The sequence below is a fragment of the Balaenoptera borealis genome, assembly GCF_965194805.1.
Source record: "Balaenoptera borealis genome assembly, chromosome: 12".
In the NCBI taxonomy this organism is placed as follows: domain Eukaryota; kingdom Metazoa; phylum Chordata; class Mammalia; order Artiodactyla; family Balaenopteridae; genus Balaenoptera; species Balaenoptera borealis.
The window spans coordinates 41,401,664-41,420,436 of NC_138869.1; the positions used below are offsets into that span (position 1 = coordinate 41,401,664).

Below are 18,773 nucleotides of genomic sequence, written 5' to 3' on the forward strand. Positions count from 1 at the left end.
ATTACAGGGGTCCCAGGAAAAGAGAGAAAGGGCCCAAGAAAATATCTGAAGAGATAACAGCTGAAAACCTCCCTAATCTACAAAAGGAAACGGTCACCCAAGTCCAAGAAGCATACAGTCCCATACAGGATTAACCCAAAGAGGAATAGACAAGATACATTGTAATCAAAATGACAAAAATTAAAGATAGAGAATACTAAAAGCAGCTAGGGGAAAGCAACAAATAACATACAAGGGAACTCCCATAATACTATCAGCCAATTTTTCAGCAGAAACTCTGCAGGCTAGAAGGGAATGGTATGATATATTTAAAGTGATGAAAGGGAAAAACCTACAACCAAGAATACTCTACCCAGCAAGGCTCTCACTCAGATTAGAAGGAGAAATCAAAAGCTTTACAGACAAGCAAAAGCTAAAGAATTCAGCACCACCAAACCAGCTTTACAACAAATGTTAAAGGAACTTCTCTAGGTGAAAAAGAAAAGGCCACAACTAGAAACAATAAAATTACAGAATGAAAAAGCTCATTGGTAAAGGGAAACATACAGTAAAGGTAGAAAATATCCACAAACAAAGCTCATAGGGAGGTTAAAACACAAGAGTGATAAAATCACCTGTATCCAAAATAAGCAGTTAAGAGATACACAAAACAATTAGATATAAAATATGATATCAAAAACAGTAATCATGAGAGGAAGAGTACAAATGCAAGGAATCTAAAATGCATCTGAAATTAAGAGATCAGCAACTTAGAACAATCACATATATACAAAGACAGCTATACAAACACCTGATGTAACTGCAAACCAAAATTTATAACAGATATACACACAAAAAAGAAAAAGGAATCCAAACATAACACTAAAGATAGTCATCAAATCACAAGAGAAGAGAGCAAAAGAAAAAGGGGAAAATAAGATCTACAAAAACAAATCCAAAACAATTAAAATGGCAATAGGAACATACATATCAATAATTACTTTAAATGTAAATGGGCTAAATGCTCCAACCAAAAGACACACACTGGTTGAATGGATACAAAAACAGGACCCATATATGCTGCCTACAAGAGACTCACATCAGATCTAGAGACACATACAGACTGAAAGTGAGGGGATGGAAAAAGACAGTCCATGCAAATGGAAATCAAAAGAAAGCCAGAGTAGCAATACTTATATCAGACAAAATAGACTTTAAAATAAAGACTGTTATAAGAAACAAAGAAAGACACTACATAATGATCAAGGGATCAATCCAAGAAGAAGATATAATAACTGTAAATATATATGCACCCAACATAGGAGCACCTCAATATATAAGGCAAATATTAACAAACATAAAAGAAGGAATCAACAGTAACACAATAATAGTAGGGGACTTTAATACCCCACTTAGGGGACGTCCCTGCTGGCGCAGTGGTTAAGAATCCATCTGCCAAAGCAGAGGACACGAGTTCGAGCCCTGGTCTGGGAAGATTCCACATGCTGCGGAGCAACTAAGCCTGTGCGCCACAACTACTGAGCCTGCATTCTAAAGCCCACGAGCCACAACTACTAAGCCTGCGTGCTGCAACTACCGAAGCCCACGCACCTAGAGAAGCCACCACAACGAGAAGCCTGCGCACCGCAATGAAGTGTAGCCCCCGCTAGCCGCAACTAGAGAAAGCCCGTGCAAGCAGCAACAAAGACCCAATGCAGCCAAAAAAAAATAAATTAATAAATTAACTTATTAAAAAAATATCCCACTTACATCAATGGACACATTATCCAGACAGAAAATCAAAAAGGAAACACAGGTCTTAAATGACATGTTAGACCAGATGGATTTAATTAATATTTATAGAGCATTCTATCCGAAAGCAGCAGAATACACATTCTTTTCAAGTGCACGTGGAACATTCTCCAGGACAGAACACATGCTGGGCCACAAGGCAAGCCCCAGTAAATTTAAGAAAACTAAAATCATATCAAGCATCTTTTCCAACCACAATGCTATGAGGCTAGAAATCAGCCACAAGAAAAAAACTGTAAAAAACACAAACACGTGGAGGCTAAACAATATGCTACTAAACAACCGATGGATCACTGAAGAAATCGAAGAGGAAATTAAAAAACACCTAGACACAAATGAAAACAAGATGATCCAAAACCTATGGGGTGCAGCAAAAGCAGTTCTAAGAAGGAAGTTTATAGCGATACAAGCTTACCTCAGGAAACAAGAAAAATCTCAAATAAACAACCTAACCCTACACCTAAAGCAACTAGAGAAAAAAGAACAAACAAAACCCAAAGTTAGTAGAGGAAAGAAATCATAAAATCAGAGCAAAAATAAATGAAACAGAGACTAAAAAAAAATAGAAAAGATCGATGAAACTAAAAGCTGGTTCTTGGCAAATATAAACAAAATGGATAAACCTTTAGACAGACTCATCAAGAAAAAAAAGGGAGAGGGCCCAAATCAATGATATCAGAAATGGAAAAGGAGAAGTTACAACCAGCACCACAGAAATACAAAGGATCATAAGAGACTACTATGGGCAATTATATGCCAATAAAATGGACAACCTAGAAGAAATGGACAAATTCTTAGAAAGGTACAATCTTCCAAGACTTAACTAGGAAGAAAAAGAAAATATGAACAGACCAATTACCAGTACTGAAAATGAATCAGTAATTTAAAAACTCCCAATAAACAAAAGTCCAGGACTAGATGCCCTCATAGGTAAATTCCACCAAACATTTAGAGAAGAGTTAACACCCATCCTTCTGAAACTATTCCAAAAAAATTGCAGAGAAAACAACACTTCCAAACTCATCCTATGAGGCCATGGTCACCCTGATACAAAAACCAGACAAAGATATCATAAAAAAAGAAAATTACAGGCCAATATCACTGATGAACAAAGACACCAAAATCCTCAACAAAATACTAGCAAACTGACTCAAACAATATATTAAAAGGATCATACACCATGGTCAAGTGGGATTTATCCTAGAAATGCAAGGATTTTTCAATATCCACAGATCACTCAATGTGATACACCACACTAACATATTGAAGAATAAAAAACCATATGATCATCTCAATAGATGCAGAAAAAGCTTTTGATGAAATTCAACATCATTTATGATAAAAACTCTCCAGAAAGCTGGCATAGAGGGAACACACCTCAACATAATAAAGGTCATAAATGAAAAACCCACAATTATCATACTCAACAGTGAAAAGCCGAAAGCATTCCCTCTAAGATCAGGAACAAGACAAGGATGTCCACTCTTGCTACTTTTATTCAACATAATTTTGGAAATCCTAGCCACAGCAACGAGAGAAGAAAAAGAAATAAAAGGAATCCAAATTGGAAAAGAAAAAGTAAAACTGTCACTGTTTGCCAGTGTCATGATACTATACATAGAAAATCCTAAAGACGCCACCAGAAAGCTACTAGAGCTCATCAATGAATTCGGTAAAGTTGCTGGATGCAAAATTAACATACAGAAATCTGTTGCATTTCTATACAATAGCAATGAACTATTAGAAAGAGAAATTAAGGAAATAACCCCATTTAGCATCACATCAAAAATAATAAAATATCTAGGAATAAACCTACCTAAGGAGGCAAAAGACCTGTCCTCTGAAAACTGTAAGATGCTGATGAAAAAAACTGAAGACCACACAAACAGATGGAAAGATACACCATATTCTTGGATTGGGAGGATTAACATTGTTAAAATGACTATACTACCCAAGGCAATCTACAGATTCAGTGCAATTCCTACCAAACTACCAATGGCATTTTTCACAGAACTGGAGCAAAATATTTAAAAATTTGTACGGAAACACAAAAGACCCTGAATAGCCAGAAAAATCTTAAGAAGAACGGAGCTGGGGGATTTCAGACTATACTACAAAGCTGAATTTATCAAAATAGTATGTTACTGTCACAAAAACAGACATAGAGATCAATGGAACAGGATAGAGAGCCCAGAAATAAACCCGCGCACTTACAGTCAATTAGTTTTCAACAAAGGAGGCAAGAATATACCAATACAATGGAGAAAAGATGGTCTCTTCAGTAAGTGGTGCTGGGAAAACTGGACAGGTACATGTAAAAGAATGGAATTAGAACATTCTCTAACATCATAAACAAAAATAAATTCAAAATGGATTAAAGACCTAAATATATAAAAGTCCTAGAGGAAAAGATGGGCAGGACACTCTCTGACATAAATCACAGTAATATTTTTTTGGATCCATCTCTTAGAGTAACTAAAACAAAAACAAAAATAAACAAATGGGATCTAATTAAACTTAAAAGCTTTTGCACAGCAAAGGAAACCATAAACAAAACGAACATACAACCCATGGAATGGTAGAAAACATTTGCAAACGATGTAACCGACAAAGGCTTAATTTCCAAAATATACAAACAACTTATATAGCTCAACATCAAAAATAAATAAATAAATAAATAAACAACCCAATCAAAAAATGGGCAGAAGACCTAAATAGACATTTCTTCAAAGAAGACATTCAGATGGCCGACAGGCACATGAAAAGATGCTCAATATCACTGATAATTAGAGAAATGCAAATCAAACCTACAATGAGGTATTACCTCACACTGGTCACAATGACCATCATCAAAAAGCCTACAAATAATAAATGCTGGAGAGAGTGTGGAGAAAAGGGAACCTTCCTATACTGTTGGTGGGAATGTAAATTGGTGCAGCCATTATGGAGAACAGTATGGAGGTTCCTTAAAAAACTAAAAATAGACCTACCATATGATCCTGCAATCCCACTCCTGGGCACATATCTGGAGAAAGCTCTAACTCGAAAAGATACATGCACCTCAATGTTCACTGCAGCACTATTTACTACAGCCAAGACATGGAAGCAACCTAAATGTCCATTGACAGAGGAATGGATAAAGAAGATGTGGTACATATATACATGGAATATTACTCAGCCATAAAAAAGAATGAAATAATGCCATTTGCAGCAACAAGGATGGACCTAGAGATTATCATACTAAGTGAAATAAGTCAGACAGAAAAAGAAATATACCATATGCTATCACTTACATGTGGAACCCAGAAAATTGATACAAATGAACTTATTTATAAAACAGAAATAGACTCACAGACATAGAAAACAAACTTATGGTTATCAAAGGGGTAAGGAGGGATAAATTTGGAATTTGTGATTAACACATACAGACTACTATATATAAAACAGATAAACAATAAGGATCTACTGTAGAGCATAAGGAACTATATTCAATATCTTGTAATAACCTATAATGGAAAAGAATCTGAAAAAGAATATATATATGTATAACTGAATCATTTTGCTATACACTTGAAACATTGTAAATCAACTACACTTAAATAAAACAATGTTTTAAAAGAATTAAAAAATAAAGTCTACTTTTGGGACTTCCCTGGTGGTCCAGTGGTTAAGACTCCGTGCTTCCAATGCAGGGGGCACAGGTTTGATCCCTGGTCAGGGAACTAAGATCCCACACGCTGCACGGTGTGGCCAAAAAAAAAAAAAAAAAAAAAAAAGTCTACTATGATATTAAAAATTCTTTCCCTTTGGGTGTGACTTGCTTTATTTTGGCATTTATTTGGTTGCAAGTTCTAATAAGCTAGGAAATAGGCAACAATCTACAGATTTAGGAACACTACAGATGCTGACAACTGGTTCATGCAGTCCTTACCTATAGCGTAAAAGAAGAGAGAAGCATTGAGAAGCCTGCATTTCTGTTAAAATGGCCCAGTTGGACAGAGTCCCTAAGACCAAGCTGACACAAATCAACCAATCTGATTCTTTTTAGATGGTCTCTCATGGGCCATGAGAAACTGCCTTTTCACTCATGAAAAATTTAAACTATTTCTTATTTTATAACATATGTTTATTTAATACGGTCAATTAAAAAGGAAGTCAAACAGCATATATATGTATATTTACACATATATATGTAAAATTATAGTGCTTTAGCAAGAATACTTATTTTTATTCCTCTTTCCAGGTGGTGAAAAGCCTATGTGAGTAACACTTCCGCCCCTTCCATCACTTTCCTGGGAAAAGGAGTGACTTCTTTGGCCAGTGCTTCTAGGAGAAGGACCCACACATGAACATCTCAGATCTGCCTCTTCCCTCTTTTGGGAGCAACCTGTTTGCAGACAGCACACAATCTCTGCACCAACAGGCTCCACATTGACTGTGACTTTAAAAGTCTTTCTAATTCAGGGTTAATCAAAAGTTAGAATGAGTTGAATGGTGGCCCCTAAAAAGATATGTCCATATCCTAATCCCTAGAAATGTGAACGTTTCCTTATTTGGAAAAAGTGTCTTTGCAGTTGTAATTAAGTTGAGGATCTTGAGATGAAATCATCCTGGATTATCTGCACTAGCCCAAGTTCATATAGTAGTTCTATTTTTAGTTTTTTAAGGAACCTCCATATTGTTCTCCATAGTGGCTGTACTAATTTACACTCCCACGAATACTAATGATATCCATTAGTCCCCTCAAACTGCAACAAACAGCATTTTTATTCTTAGTTTACTAAGCCGAAATTGTTAAATAATTGGGAATGAAGGTTGACCTTTGTCAAGTTATCTTTTTTGATATCAGAATTATCGTAAGGTCTTTCCCCTCTGGATGACTAATATGCTAATTGCACTGGGATCAGAGTGGGGCTTGTGCCATGTGGAATTTATGAAAATTTTTTCTCTGAATAATTTTTGTAAAATGTTCCATGGGCCCTGGAAAAGATGTATTCTGTTTGTTGGACAAATCTTTTTTTTTTTTTTTTAGCACTGGAAGAATCATACAGCCTGGTGAGCTGGGATACTCCAGTTACATCTGCTGTCCTGGCAAGCAATAGCACTCCATTTGACTATCAGCACGTACTGATTTAGATGATAAATTATGCTCACCCTGTGTAGAGGTAGGAGAGGAAGTGGCTAAGAGTATGGTCTCTTAACAAGGCTGCTCAGGCATGTGCCTCACCACTCTGTGTCCTGTCTCCCTCATATGTAAAAAAGAGATAACAGCCCAGATGAGTGCTCAATGATGCTGTTATTCTCTGTCACATCAACCTTATTCAGATTCTCTCCTAAGTCAGATTTATTTATCTGATTTAGATATTTATCTCCATCCTTATTTTTGTCTTCTTATATGTCAAAAGGGATGTTAACAAATCTCTTGCTTTTACTGTACTTTTATCTCATCTTTATATTTATAATAAATTGGACATAATAATTTTGAGTCATTATTATATTCAAAGGTCACAACAATTAGCTCTTCACTATAAATTTCACCATGTATCGGTATAAAATGCTCTTTCTATCCCTGTAAAGGAAAAAACAGGGCTTTCTGGAACACTGGTGAGCTGGAGGCAGAGATGCTGGCAAGGACACCCAGGCTTCTCACTCTGCTTTCTTTCCCCAGTTAAGAAGGTGAGTGTGTTAAGGCTAAGTTTGGTCAACGTTTCTTTAAACTGAAGAACGTGAACTGTTGAGTTAATATCTCTGGAATGAAGTGTGAACCCTGAATTTAACGGTAGTGGAGTAGTCACCCTCTACTTTGCAGAGTCCAAGTATCAGGGGCTGCTTCTGCTGGGGATTCTAGGGCTGAGGCAGTGAGTGGTGCGTTACATGTTATGTGTGTGCCTACGCTGAGAGGCCATTTTGCTTCCCGTGAGATATGTATTCTTGGAGGATGAAAGAGGAAACCAAATTTAACTTTATTGTGTGTGTGTGTTTTCTTTTTCTGTCAATCCCTGATACTCCTTACACAGCACATTCATTGCATACGCTTTACATTAGAATTTATTTTTTATCATTAATATTACGACATTTCATTTTGTTTGTATTTTATTATTATACTTAGCTTGTTACTAATCTTTTTGTTTCTCTTATTATATTTGTGAGTCTCTCACTAATATATAGATGAATTTTGTTTTTTGCCTCTATTTTGAGAATTTTTACCTAATAGGATTTTCTTTCATCTCAATTATATATATTGTCATAACTGATATGGGCTTTCTACTGTCCTTTGCTCTAGGCTTTCTGATTTTTTAATGCTCTCTTACAGCAGCTTTTGTACTGTATGATATATATTCTTACATGCACCTTTGTGCTGAATGATTATACATCTTGCATTTATTTATATTAGGGTTTCCGTTAGGATAGAAATGTCTAAATTTTTACTAACAGAAATATTAATACAGCTTTTAAATCTAATTTATGCCTTTATTACTGGTTAATAAAAGGTATGACAACCCAACAGCCATAAAAACTAAATGTTGACCATAAAGAAGACTAAACACTTTAAAAATAACATGTTCTAGGAAGGATGGGGGCAAGGGATAGTTAGGGAGTTTGGGATTGACATGTACACACTGCTGTATTTAAAATGGATAACCAACAAGGACCTACTGTATAGCACAGGGAGCTCTGCTCAATGTTATGTGGCAGCCTGGATGGGAGGGGAGTTTGGGGGGAGAATGGATACATGTATATGTATGGCTGAGTCGCTTTGCTGAAACTGCACCTGAAACTATCACAACACTGTTAATCGGCTATACTCCAATTTAAAATAAAAAGTTTAGGGCTTTCCTGGTGGCGCAGTGGCTAAGAATCTGCCTGCCAATGCAGGGTACATGGGTTCGAGCCCTGGTCTGGGAAGATCCCACATGCCGCAGAGCCTGCACTCTAGAGCCCACGAGCCACAACGACTGAGCCTGCGTGCCGCAACTACTGAGGCCCATGCACCTAGAGCCCACGCTCCGCAACAAGAGAAGCCACCGCAGTGAGAAGCCTGCACACTGCAACAAGGAGTGGCCCCTGCTTGCCGCAACTAGAGAAAAGCGCGTGTGCAGCAACAAAAGACCCAACACAGCCAAAAATAAAATAAAATAAAATAAATAAAAATTTAAAAAAAATTAAAAAGAAAGTAACACGTTCTATAAAGCCCATGATATGATTCTATCCCTACATTTTTTGTTATTGGTGCTGTTTTTGAATCATTATAGGTTAAATGAAAAATTAATTTAAAATCAAAATATGATTACTACCATTCTTTTGTTCTTCCAAGAAATGTCATTAATTTGTTTAGTCACTTACTTAACTGGTGTTGACCACCTCTACCTCTGTAAGATGGTGAAGCCCCACTCAGTGCACAGGCTTGTTATGAAGTTTCAATGTGATTATATAGCCAGAAGGGCTCTGAGAGAGTACAGAGCACTAAACAAATCTACACTGATATTACCATTGAAAACAGGTGACATTTTATGTGGCCACCATGGAGTAATTAAGATATTATGGATGGAATTATGTAGGATTTGTAGTTTAGACGTGAAAGTGGAACTTGCCAATAAACAAGAGTCATTAGCAAAAAACAAAAAAAAGACAGGAAACTCCTTTTAGATGGCATGTAATACACCCATTATTTGGGTATACCTCATTTCCTGAACCACCAATCCTCTCATTTATTTTTCCACCTCTTTCCTGTTTGATTCACTAGTTTAAATGGGTTCTTTTTTTTTTCTGTCTCTCTTATATTACCTTATTCCATCCTCCCACCCCCAATTTTTTAAATGAGGAAACTAAAGTTTGGGGAATTAGGATGACTTTTCCAAATCTCACAGCTTCTATCTATCTATCATCTCATCTATCTAATCCATCTAATAGATGAAAGTATTATATCTATGTTTTTAAAAACCAAGCTGGGATCATACATACTACTGACATACTTTTAAGTCAGTTAAAGTTGTTATACAAAGCCAGCTCTATGTTTGTATGCTTGTAGAGCCACTGTTCTTTCATATCACTCTTTCTAGAGTAGCAGCAGAACAAAAAAGGGAAGAGAAAGCACATTTGTTTTTTCAATCCTGTGGTAGAGAATACTTGGGACCTCATGTGCCAACACTAGATCCATGTTAGAGACTCCTGTTGTGAACCTCTCACCTCTGCATGAACAGGGAGTCATCCTGAGCTAACTTTCTTTATCTTGGTTCATTATTTAATGTGTTCTGTTTTGCAGCAGCACTAACACACACAAAAACCCAGTTAGACACTGAGGCTAGAGACAGTGGGCACGAGAAGTCAAAATAGAGCAGTTCCATGGACAGAGACCTACTGGATTTGAGTCTTCCTTGTATGGCCTGAAAAGACTTTTGGTGCACATGCTCAAACAACGCATGTCTGAACACTGATAATGGACCCAGCAGATAATGGTCCTGGGTGGATGATGATCCACTGAAAATTGAGAAGGCCTAGGCTAGGAGAAAGAGAAATATGAGCTATTTCTTTACCTGACTTGCAAGTGAGAAGCAGAATTTTTCATTTAGAGTTATTACATATAAAGACATCAGACTCCTTTAATCTGTACCAAAATGAGAGTGACCCAATGGTCCTTTACCTATTTAAGAATGAGCTTCCATTTAAGAATGGCTCCTAAACAAGTCCCCTCAACTTAAGGCAGTTTCACAGATAAGGTAGTGATGAAACAAAGAACCCAAAGGCAGTGTTCTGAGGAAATGCCTGTGTCTATTCCAAATACAAGGAGAGGTTCCCTTCCAGGCATCACTCACAGAAGAGGTTGCCACCTTGTATTTCCACCCTCACAAAGCCTTTCATGTTATAGGGCATTCTCTGAATCCTTTTATTTTTAACATCACAGCACTGTTTGGATAAGTTACATTATCCTGAAATATCTTCAATCAATGCAAGTTTTAGATGCTTATAAATTTTATCTTGGTTAAAAAATTTTTTAAGAGCAAAACTACACAGATTTAGTAATCATCCTTGGGTATGACCTCCAAATTGAAGTACTGGATGCTATTGTAAAACTCACCTTAGAAGCAGCATAGTAAGTGGCTGTATCATTAAGGTCATATACATAGGCCTACATGACAAATGAAAACAAAAAAACATCAAGTGCCCAACTATTCAGCAAATATGTAATTGGGCCTCAAGATGAATCTCCAGTGAAAGCATCATTAAGGATTCAAAGAGTGATGTATCAAAACCAACCTGATAATGTGCCCTGGAAAACTGTCAGATGACTCAGAATATGGCTATAGGGATGACAAAGACCTGATGGCATGGTTGCACATAAAGAATTCAAATAAAATCTTCTCATAAAATGTGAGAGTGGGAAAAAGCAATACTTCTCAGTTTTACATAATATGTGATTGAGTACATAGTGTGTAATACATATTTTATATAATATGATTTAAAATATAACTAAAATGATAAACTTAATATTCTAAGTAGTTATTTATTTCATTAAAGTTGGCCTAAAGGTGTTTGGACTTTTTTCAATGTGAAGTTGGAGAGTGGTCATCACATATTCAGAGGCATCTTGTATTTGGTCCCATGTACTATTTATGGACACCCTCCACCCCATCCCAATGCTGGCTTTAGCTCCTTGGCATTCCTCTCCTTTCACATCCTAGGCTCCAGATTCAGCAAGCCTTGTGCCTGCCTGAGAGTCCAGTCCCTCTGTCCAAGAGGAAACATGATATTTATATCAGAATGAACTTCACATAGTGGTTATTCGTTTGTGATTTTTAAGGTTTCTAGCTCACTAAAAAGCGACCTAGTTTTTACACCTCAGCTTCTTGTTGTGATTTTTTTTAAAAGGATGTGGTGCCTTCCCAACACACATGATATTAAATATCTATAAAGCCAGAGCAGTGGTCATGGCAAGAGACATACAGGGGCTTGAGGCCTGAGGCTGACTCTGAATAATAAAAGAAACGATGAGAAGGTCAACAACTAATGAGGTATTTTGCTAATTCACTGATTAAAACTATACAAGAGGGCTTCCCTGGTGGTGCAGTGGTTGAGAATCTGCCTGCCAATGCAGGGGACACGGGTTCGAGCCCTGGTCTGGGAAGATCCCACATGCCGCGGAGCAACTAGGCCCATGCACCACAACTACTGAGCCCGCACGTCTGGAGCCTGTCCTCCGCAACAAGAGAGGCCGCGATAGTTGAGGCCCGCGCACCGCGATGAAGAGTGGCCCCCGCTTGCCGCAACTAGAGTAAGCCCTCGCACAGAAACGAAGACCCAACACAGCCAAAAAAAAAAAAAAAAAAACTATACAAGAGATTTTTTTATCCTTGCAAAATTCTGTCCTAGCAAAGGCTAAAACACTATCAGTAGCTATTAGTAAAACCTTTAAGCTTCCAATTAAACCTAACAAACATGTCCCCTAAAATTTATTGGAAAATATTACTTCTCCGTAGGGCTGAATTCACTGTGCTGATGTGGATTTAAAACACTAACCCTAGAGGAATTCCATACCGTGCACAAAGTCGATTTCACACACATGGAAGTGTCTTTGAAAGTCTGTTAATATTATCAAGTGGAAAAATTATCCTACTTTTTAACTCTATTAGTCCTTCAAAAAACTTTAAAAAAAAACTATCTTCTCTGTTGAAAACGATATCTTTCTTTGGCTTTTTAGAACTGATATATTAGGCACAGCTCAGAGAAAGGAGCTAAGAAAAAGCTACACATGAATCCCACTTCTTGAAAAGTGACATGTTAGTACTGAAAACTGTTGTTTTAGAAGCAGTTAGGCTAATTAAGCTTGACAGCATGATTTCAAGAGAGATGCTGTGCAAGCCCCTATCCACAATGAGAATTTGCATTGAAGCAAGGAACAGCTGATATGTGCAGAGAGATGCAACTCTGGAGTTCTATCTATAAACTCCATGCCCTTAGAAAGGATACAGTGGAGTAAAATGATAATGATGATGATTTTGGATTAACATTTAGTCCTTTTCAAAGGGAGGAAGTTGTATCAAGAAGCAGGTCCCGGGACTTCCCTGGTGGCGCAGTGGTTAAGAATCCACCTGCCAATGCAGGGGACATGGGTTCGAGCCCTGGTCCGGGAAGATCCCACATGCTGCGGAGCAACTAAGCCCATGCACCACTGAGCCTGTGCTCTAGAGCCCGTGAGCCACAACTACTGAAGCCCGCGTACCTAGAGCCCGTGCTCCACAACAAGAGAAGCCACCGCAATGAGAAGCCCGCACACCGCAACGAAGACCCAACACAGCCAAAAAGATAAAAATAATAACTAACTAAATAAATAAATTTATTAAAAAAAAAAAAAGCAGGTCCCACCACCCATCATTGAAGAGATTTCGTAAATGGAGAAAGGCTGTGACTGATGCATGAAGAGGAAAACTGCCAAAATTTCCTTTGTAAGTTATTATTTCAAAGGAAGATCCTCATCACATCAAGTACACAACTCTGAACAAAACAGAGCTTAAGGCAAAATAGGTAATAAGGATATCTGGGCTTTTATTTTGAAATTAATAAAATGTGGTTGATTATACAAAGGTCCAAATTAAGCATAATTGTGAATTAAGTTTACTTCATGCCTGAATCAGACAGAACAGATAATTTAGAAAAATACACACAAATATTACAGTAAAGATATATTAACCTGGTGATTGACAGCATTAGACTTAATTTGAAAAAACAATATTGGGTTAAAACCAAAAGGGGAGAGATTTCTTTTTTTAATTCTTACAGTTAGAAATACACTTGCTTTAAAAACTCACTAAACTCACCATTGATCATGTTCTCAGCATTATGATTCATGCCTAAGGCTCTACAAGCAAAGACAGACGATATACCTGGATTCTGTGTTACTTTTCTTTGTTTTTCCTATTGTTTAACAAGAGTCAGGAGGAGATGCACTGCTTCTGTAAGGCAGAGCCCTTGGATGATGAACACTAAAAATAATGCCATGCTTGGCTGGTGACTTATAGATCAGTGGTGGCAGAAATGAAGAGTAAAACCTTAGCTCCTCAGAAAAACTGGCTTTTCTTCAAAGACAGGGCAACCTGACTTGTGATCATTCTTTGAAGCAATTTACATCAGTAGCCAGCTCAGTTACAACAGCTGGTGGGCAAGTATTAGACACAGATGACTCTTTTACAGCCAAAACACAGGAGAAATTAGATTATTAGCTTTCCTGTAAATACGTAATAAGGTTGGCTAGTCCTGGAGAGAAGAGGAATTGTGTATTACCAGACTTTTACTTTAGAATAGAATGTTCCAAGTTCAGCTGCTTCAGAATCACCTGGGAAGCTTATTAAAAATACAGTTGCCTGGGCCCACCCCAAACCTTTAGAAGGAAATCTTTGCATTTTCAAAAAACTCCCTATCCTACATAACCTGATGAGTCTGTGTCCTGCAAAGCTTGAGAACTTCTGCTCTCAAGGGCAGTGCTGGGATGTCTTATGTTGCAAATCATTAATATTTCTGAGGTCCATTACTCACGTGTAAACCTTAAGAACAAAATCCTTCTCTTCCTTTAATTCTGTGAGCGACTGCAGGACATCCAGGATGCTTAGGACTGCACAGCCATATGGCCGCCGATAGTGCAGGTGAGCAGGGCCCTTCTTTGAGTCATTCAGGAGCATCCGGCCTGGGGCACAGCAGAAACACCAGTCAGACTAAGAACTCCATGCTCCTCTATAGCACCACCAAATTATCATCCAAGGATGCCAGAGCTATAGGCACCTTAGAGATCTTCTAAATTGGAAGACTGAAGATGAAGGGAGCCATCCAAGGATGCAAGGATATTTATGTAGGGGAATGCCAAACAGGCCTTTAGCCAGGGCTCTTCCCCTGCACCACATTCAATTAATCATCCTTACTACCCACCTCAACACCAACAGTCCATTTATTAATCATATGAGAATGAAACAGTGGTTTCATGAATTTCTTAGAAAAACCAATGTGCTAATATATTTTAACTTCTTAGTTGAGTATTTTAGCTGACAGGTAAAAGTTATGTATACAGAGATAAGGAGGACAATGTACTATTCTTCCAACCAAATTCTTTCAGCCAAAGCTGCTCCTGAACCACTGTAGGAGCAAGAAGAGTCTCAGAAAGTAGATGGGAGGTTGATTTTCCTGCTTACCAAGGCTGTCCTTACAGTGGCAAGAGGACTTGCAAATGCAGAACTGGAACCTCAACAAATGCTTTATCAAGTACAGCAAAACAAAAACCCAAAAGTACAGCAAAAAAGAGTTGTTTTGTTGTTGGCAAAACAACTCTTTTGCTGTACAAGATATGCCAGAACCCACTATGAAAGAAGACTTGGTTAGTCATAGGCCCGCAAATTATGTCATAAACTTAAAATAAGACTGGACAAACAAACCACAGGTAGCAAAAATCTTGGGTGGGGTAGAAGTGAGATACCATCCATCCAGTGCAATAATGACAGTAACTCTAATTTTGTAGAAAATAGCATAGATACATACTTTTTGATACAAAACACAGCAAAGGCCATTCACTACCTGTTAAGCTGGCAACCCTGGCAACCCGTTATAAGATCTCTGAGGCAGAGGGCTGGTACAGAGGCAGAACATTAGATGGAGAGAATGTAAAAAAGCAGACCACTTGAAATATAAAGTATGGGTCCAAAAACAAATAGGGAGCAGAAAATGCTTTCATTTCTATCAAATTCAGCTATTGCAGCAGCTGAGCTTAAGGTACAGCTCCAGTACAAGCTGTACTCTAATCCTAAGACCTGAAGTAATCCTAAAACCTGAAGAGCTAGGCAGAAGACAAAGGTCATACACAGTGGATATCCCAAGTTGGGGTGGTCTTAGTCATGTGAATTGATAAAGTGGACCATACCTATTCGTATCACATGGGCAACTACATATAAATCTCTCTTCATATCTTTGCTGCTCAGATCCTAAGAAAAGAGAAAAAATAAATTAAGGCAATGAATACATAGAAAATAATTAAAATTTCATTTTGAACCTCATAATGGTTTGCTTTTGCTGCTTTTAGCATATGCTATAGGTGGGGGAAGGGGATTAAAGTACATAGCAGTTTAGTGTTTATAAGATTCCTGCAGTGAAAGTCTGGACATCTTATATGCCCTTGGAAGATTATTTTGTTGACAGTATTTTTCCAGCTCTTATTTAGACCACCTATCTCCGAAAGTTCTCACATTAGAAATCTTCATGACATTGACTTATCCATGTTTATTCCAAAATCATATAAAAACATTCTGTAACAAAAGAAATTTCCAATGCAGAAAAAAAAAAAGGGAAAACACCAAAAGGCTCATTAATGACTGAAATTCTGAAAGTTTACTCTCTACTAATTTTACATTTATTCTGCTGTCCACAAATGATTATTATACACTAGATACGTTCCCTTGAAAAGCGATTACTTTGGTTTTAGTGAAACCTCAATAATTAGATCTCCCATTTCTAAATTTAGATATGCATCATTTATGCTGAAGTATAAAGCTGAAAATAATTTTATCTGGAAAATTTTAAGGGCTTCCTTTAAGTAAACAAATCTGATCCAGAATCACTTTTAAAACTAGAGTTATAAAAATAATTTTATACATTATTTATGTGTAGAACACATTTTGAAAAAAAATGTTTGAGTATATATTTATACTTTATTTAACACATTATACTCGAAGTAATAAAACTTCCTTTAATATGTATTGTTTCAGACTTTCACCGGGTCATCAACCGCTGCTCACTCCCAGCCACGTTATGAATTAATGATGAAGGAGTAACCTCTATCTTTAATGGGACAGGTTCCTGTGAGTTCCCTTTTGCTTCTAGGAAAAGGTCCCTTAGTTCCATTTCCTTCCCATCTTTCATCTTTTGATTTGTCCCAGATACTTATCTCTTTTCAATAAAGCAGGAAAAGGGACAATCAAGCAGCAGTCATGATTTTGAATGAGCTTTGGATCCAGAATCCCCACGTTTGCTTTATGTTTATGTTTACCCTGTAGCAGGGTTAGGTCTAGGGTGAAGCAAGCAAACCATCTAAGGTATAAAATTTAAGGTCTCATTCTCAGGATCCTGCGCTTTGCTTGCCTCACCATAATCCCAGCTCTGCCCTGTAGAGTGGTCCTGAACATATGAAAGAAAAGGAGACATTAAAAAGTAATTTGTAATGGTGAAATTGAAGCTTTTAGATTCTAGATGTTTATAATATTTTGCCAAATTCTTGATGGAATAATGAAATATACTTACAATGAAATGGGTTACAAATAATTTAACATAAATTGTTATCTCTGGAATCACAAAGATATATTTTTGCATGAAAGTTGTCTTTTGATATTGAAAAATATGTTTTAGACTCCATTTCAATAATTCCTTTAATTTAAAATGATATCCTCCAAACACTACTACATTTTGCTAAATATTAAGATGATTACTAAATAACAAATAGAAATTAAAAAACAGATTACCATTTTTATATAATTTTTGGGATAGAAACATGTCTATTGCTAAAAGATATGTAAATGTTTGACACATTTCAAAGTGAAATGGTCTTCTACATACCTTAGATTGTGTTAATCCAAACTATCAAATAACCAGTATAATTATAAATCCCAATATACGTAAAGAATTCAAGCCAGTTACCAAAGATGACCAAACACTAACCAGACGGGCTGTACACAAGACCATGGGATCTCTCCTTTGGTTCTGTTCAGGTGAATGAAAGGAAGAAGCCTAAAATGTAATTTATAGTATTTTCTAAATGGCTGGGTAGGGGCTCTTTCTTACCATGTTGTACATGGTACCCAGAACATTTTGTGGTATTTATTTGAGGTCAGTAAAAATAAGATGATAATAATCAGTACCAGAAAATATTTTAAGTAAAATTATCATTTGTGAGTTCCACATAATTTCAGTGTCAAAATTCAGTGTAAAGGCTATCTTATTAGATATGAGCATGGTTAAACACAGTTACCATAGAGTTATGTCACAAGACCTGTAAAACCAAGGTGGGAAGAGAGGTGACTCACCCACCATTCATCTGGTGAGCAGGGTTTGAATTTAGACTTACTCACTGGACCTTACCCTCCAATCCTACATAACTAGGAAGTTGGTTCCCAACTACCTGGTGGGTAGAAAGGACAGTGACTCAGGGATCAGCATCTTGACTCAGTTACTAATATTTCATCTGAAACATGGAAAAGTCAATTCACTTTCCTGTGCCTGGACTACCCTTTTTCTGTAGAGATAATAGGATTTACAAATATAAAACATAGACAATATATTCATTCTTATGCTGCAGAAAAGGAGGCAGTATTTTAATAAATGATATTATTGCACTAATAATTCAATTCATTCTTAATTCCAAGAAAGCACGACCTAAAATTCTATTTTGAAATGTGAAAAAGTAAATGTAAAAAATATGATGCCAATTAATGCAGGGAAAACAACACAAGTTCATTCCCTGAGCTGATCACTCAACTATAATAGAAAATAAACATGTATTCATTTATTTATGTAACAAATCATTAGTATTTGCCAGGCACTGTGTGTGAGGCACTGGATATCTAGTAAGGAGTAAATACACAGACATGCTCTCTCATGCACATACCACACAGCCATTGTTAATCATGAAAGTCATAAAAATCCTCACTGTATTAGACATTTACATAAATATGAAACACCTCCTTCTTGGATAAAATTCTTCCTGCACAGGAAGCTCTGAAATCTAACATAGTCAGAAAAAAACAGGATTTACCAAGAGCAAGATTGTGCATGGATAATGTGACTGTCTGTAATGTGGCTCTGAAGTCAGCTTGAGTAACCCTGCAAAACTGCTCCATCTGTATGGTTCCCTTTTCTTGATGCTAAGGTAAGCTAACATGCTGGCACTGACCACAGCTGTACCTGCATTTTCTTGCATTTACTCGAAAACTCTGTAACACATATGCCAATCTGGAAAA

General features: G+C 37.0%; 1 protein-coding gene across 4 annotated transcripts in view; it reads right to left on the reverse strand.

The window, feature by feature from the left end:
* Window positions 1-18,773, reverse strand: part of DOCK3 (dedicator of cytokinesis 3) — a 384,134-nt gene that overhangs the window by 110,053 nt on the left and 255,308 nt on the right. For all 4 annotated transcript variants that reach the window (XM_082348082.1, XM_082348083.1, XM_082348081.1 and 1 more), the window contains exons 11-12: window positions 15,689-15,749; window positions 14,320-14,467 (exon numbers count right to left, since the gene is read on the reverse strand). In XM_082348082.1, the coding sequence (XP_082204208.1) occupies window positions 14,320-14,467; window positions 15,689-15,749 (209 nt within the window). The remainder of the gene's footprint in view (window positions 1-14,319; window positions 14,468-15,688; window positions 15,750-18,773) is intronic.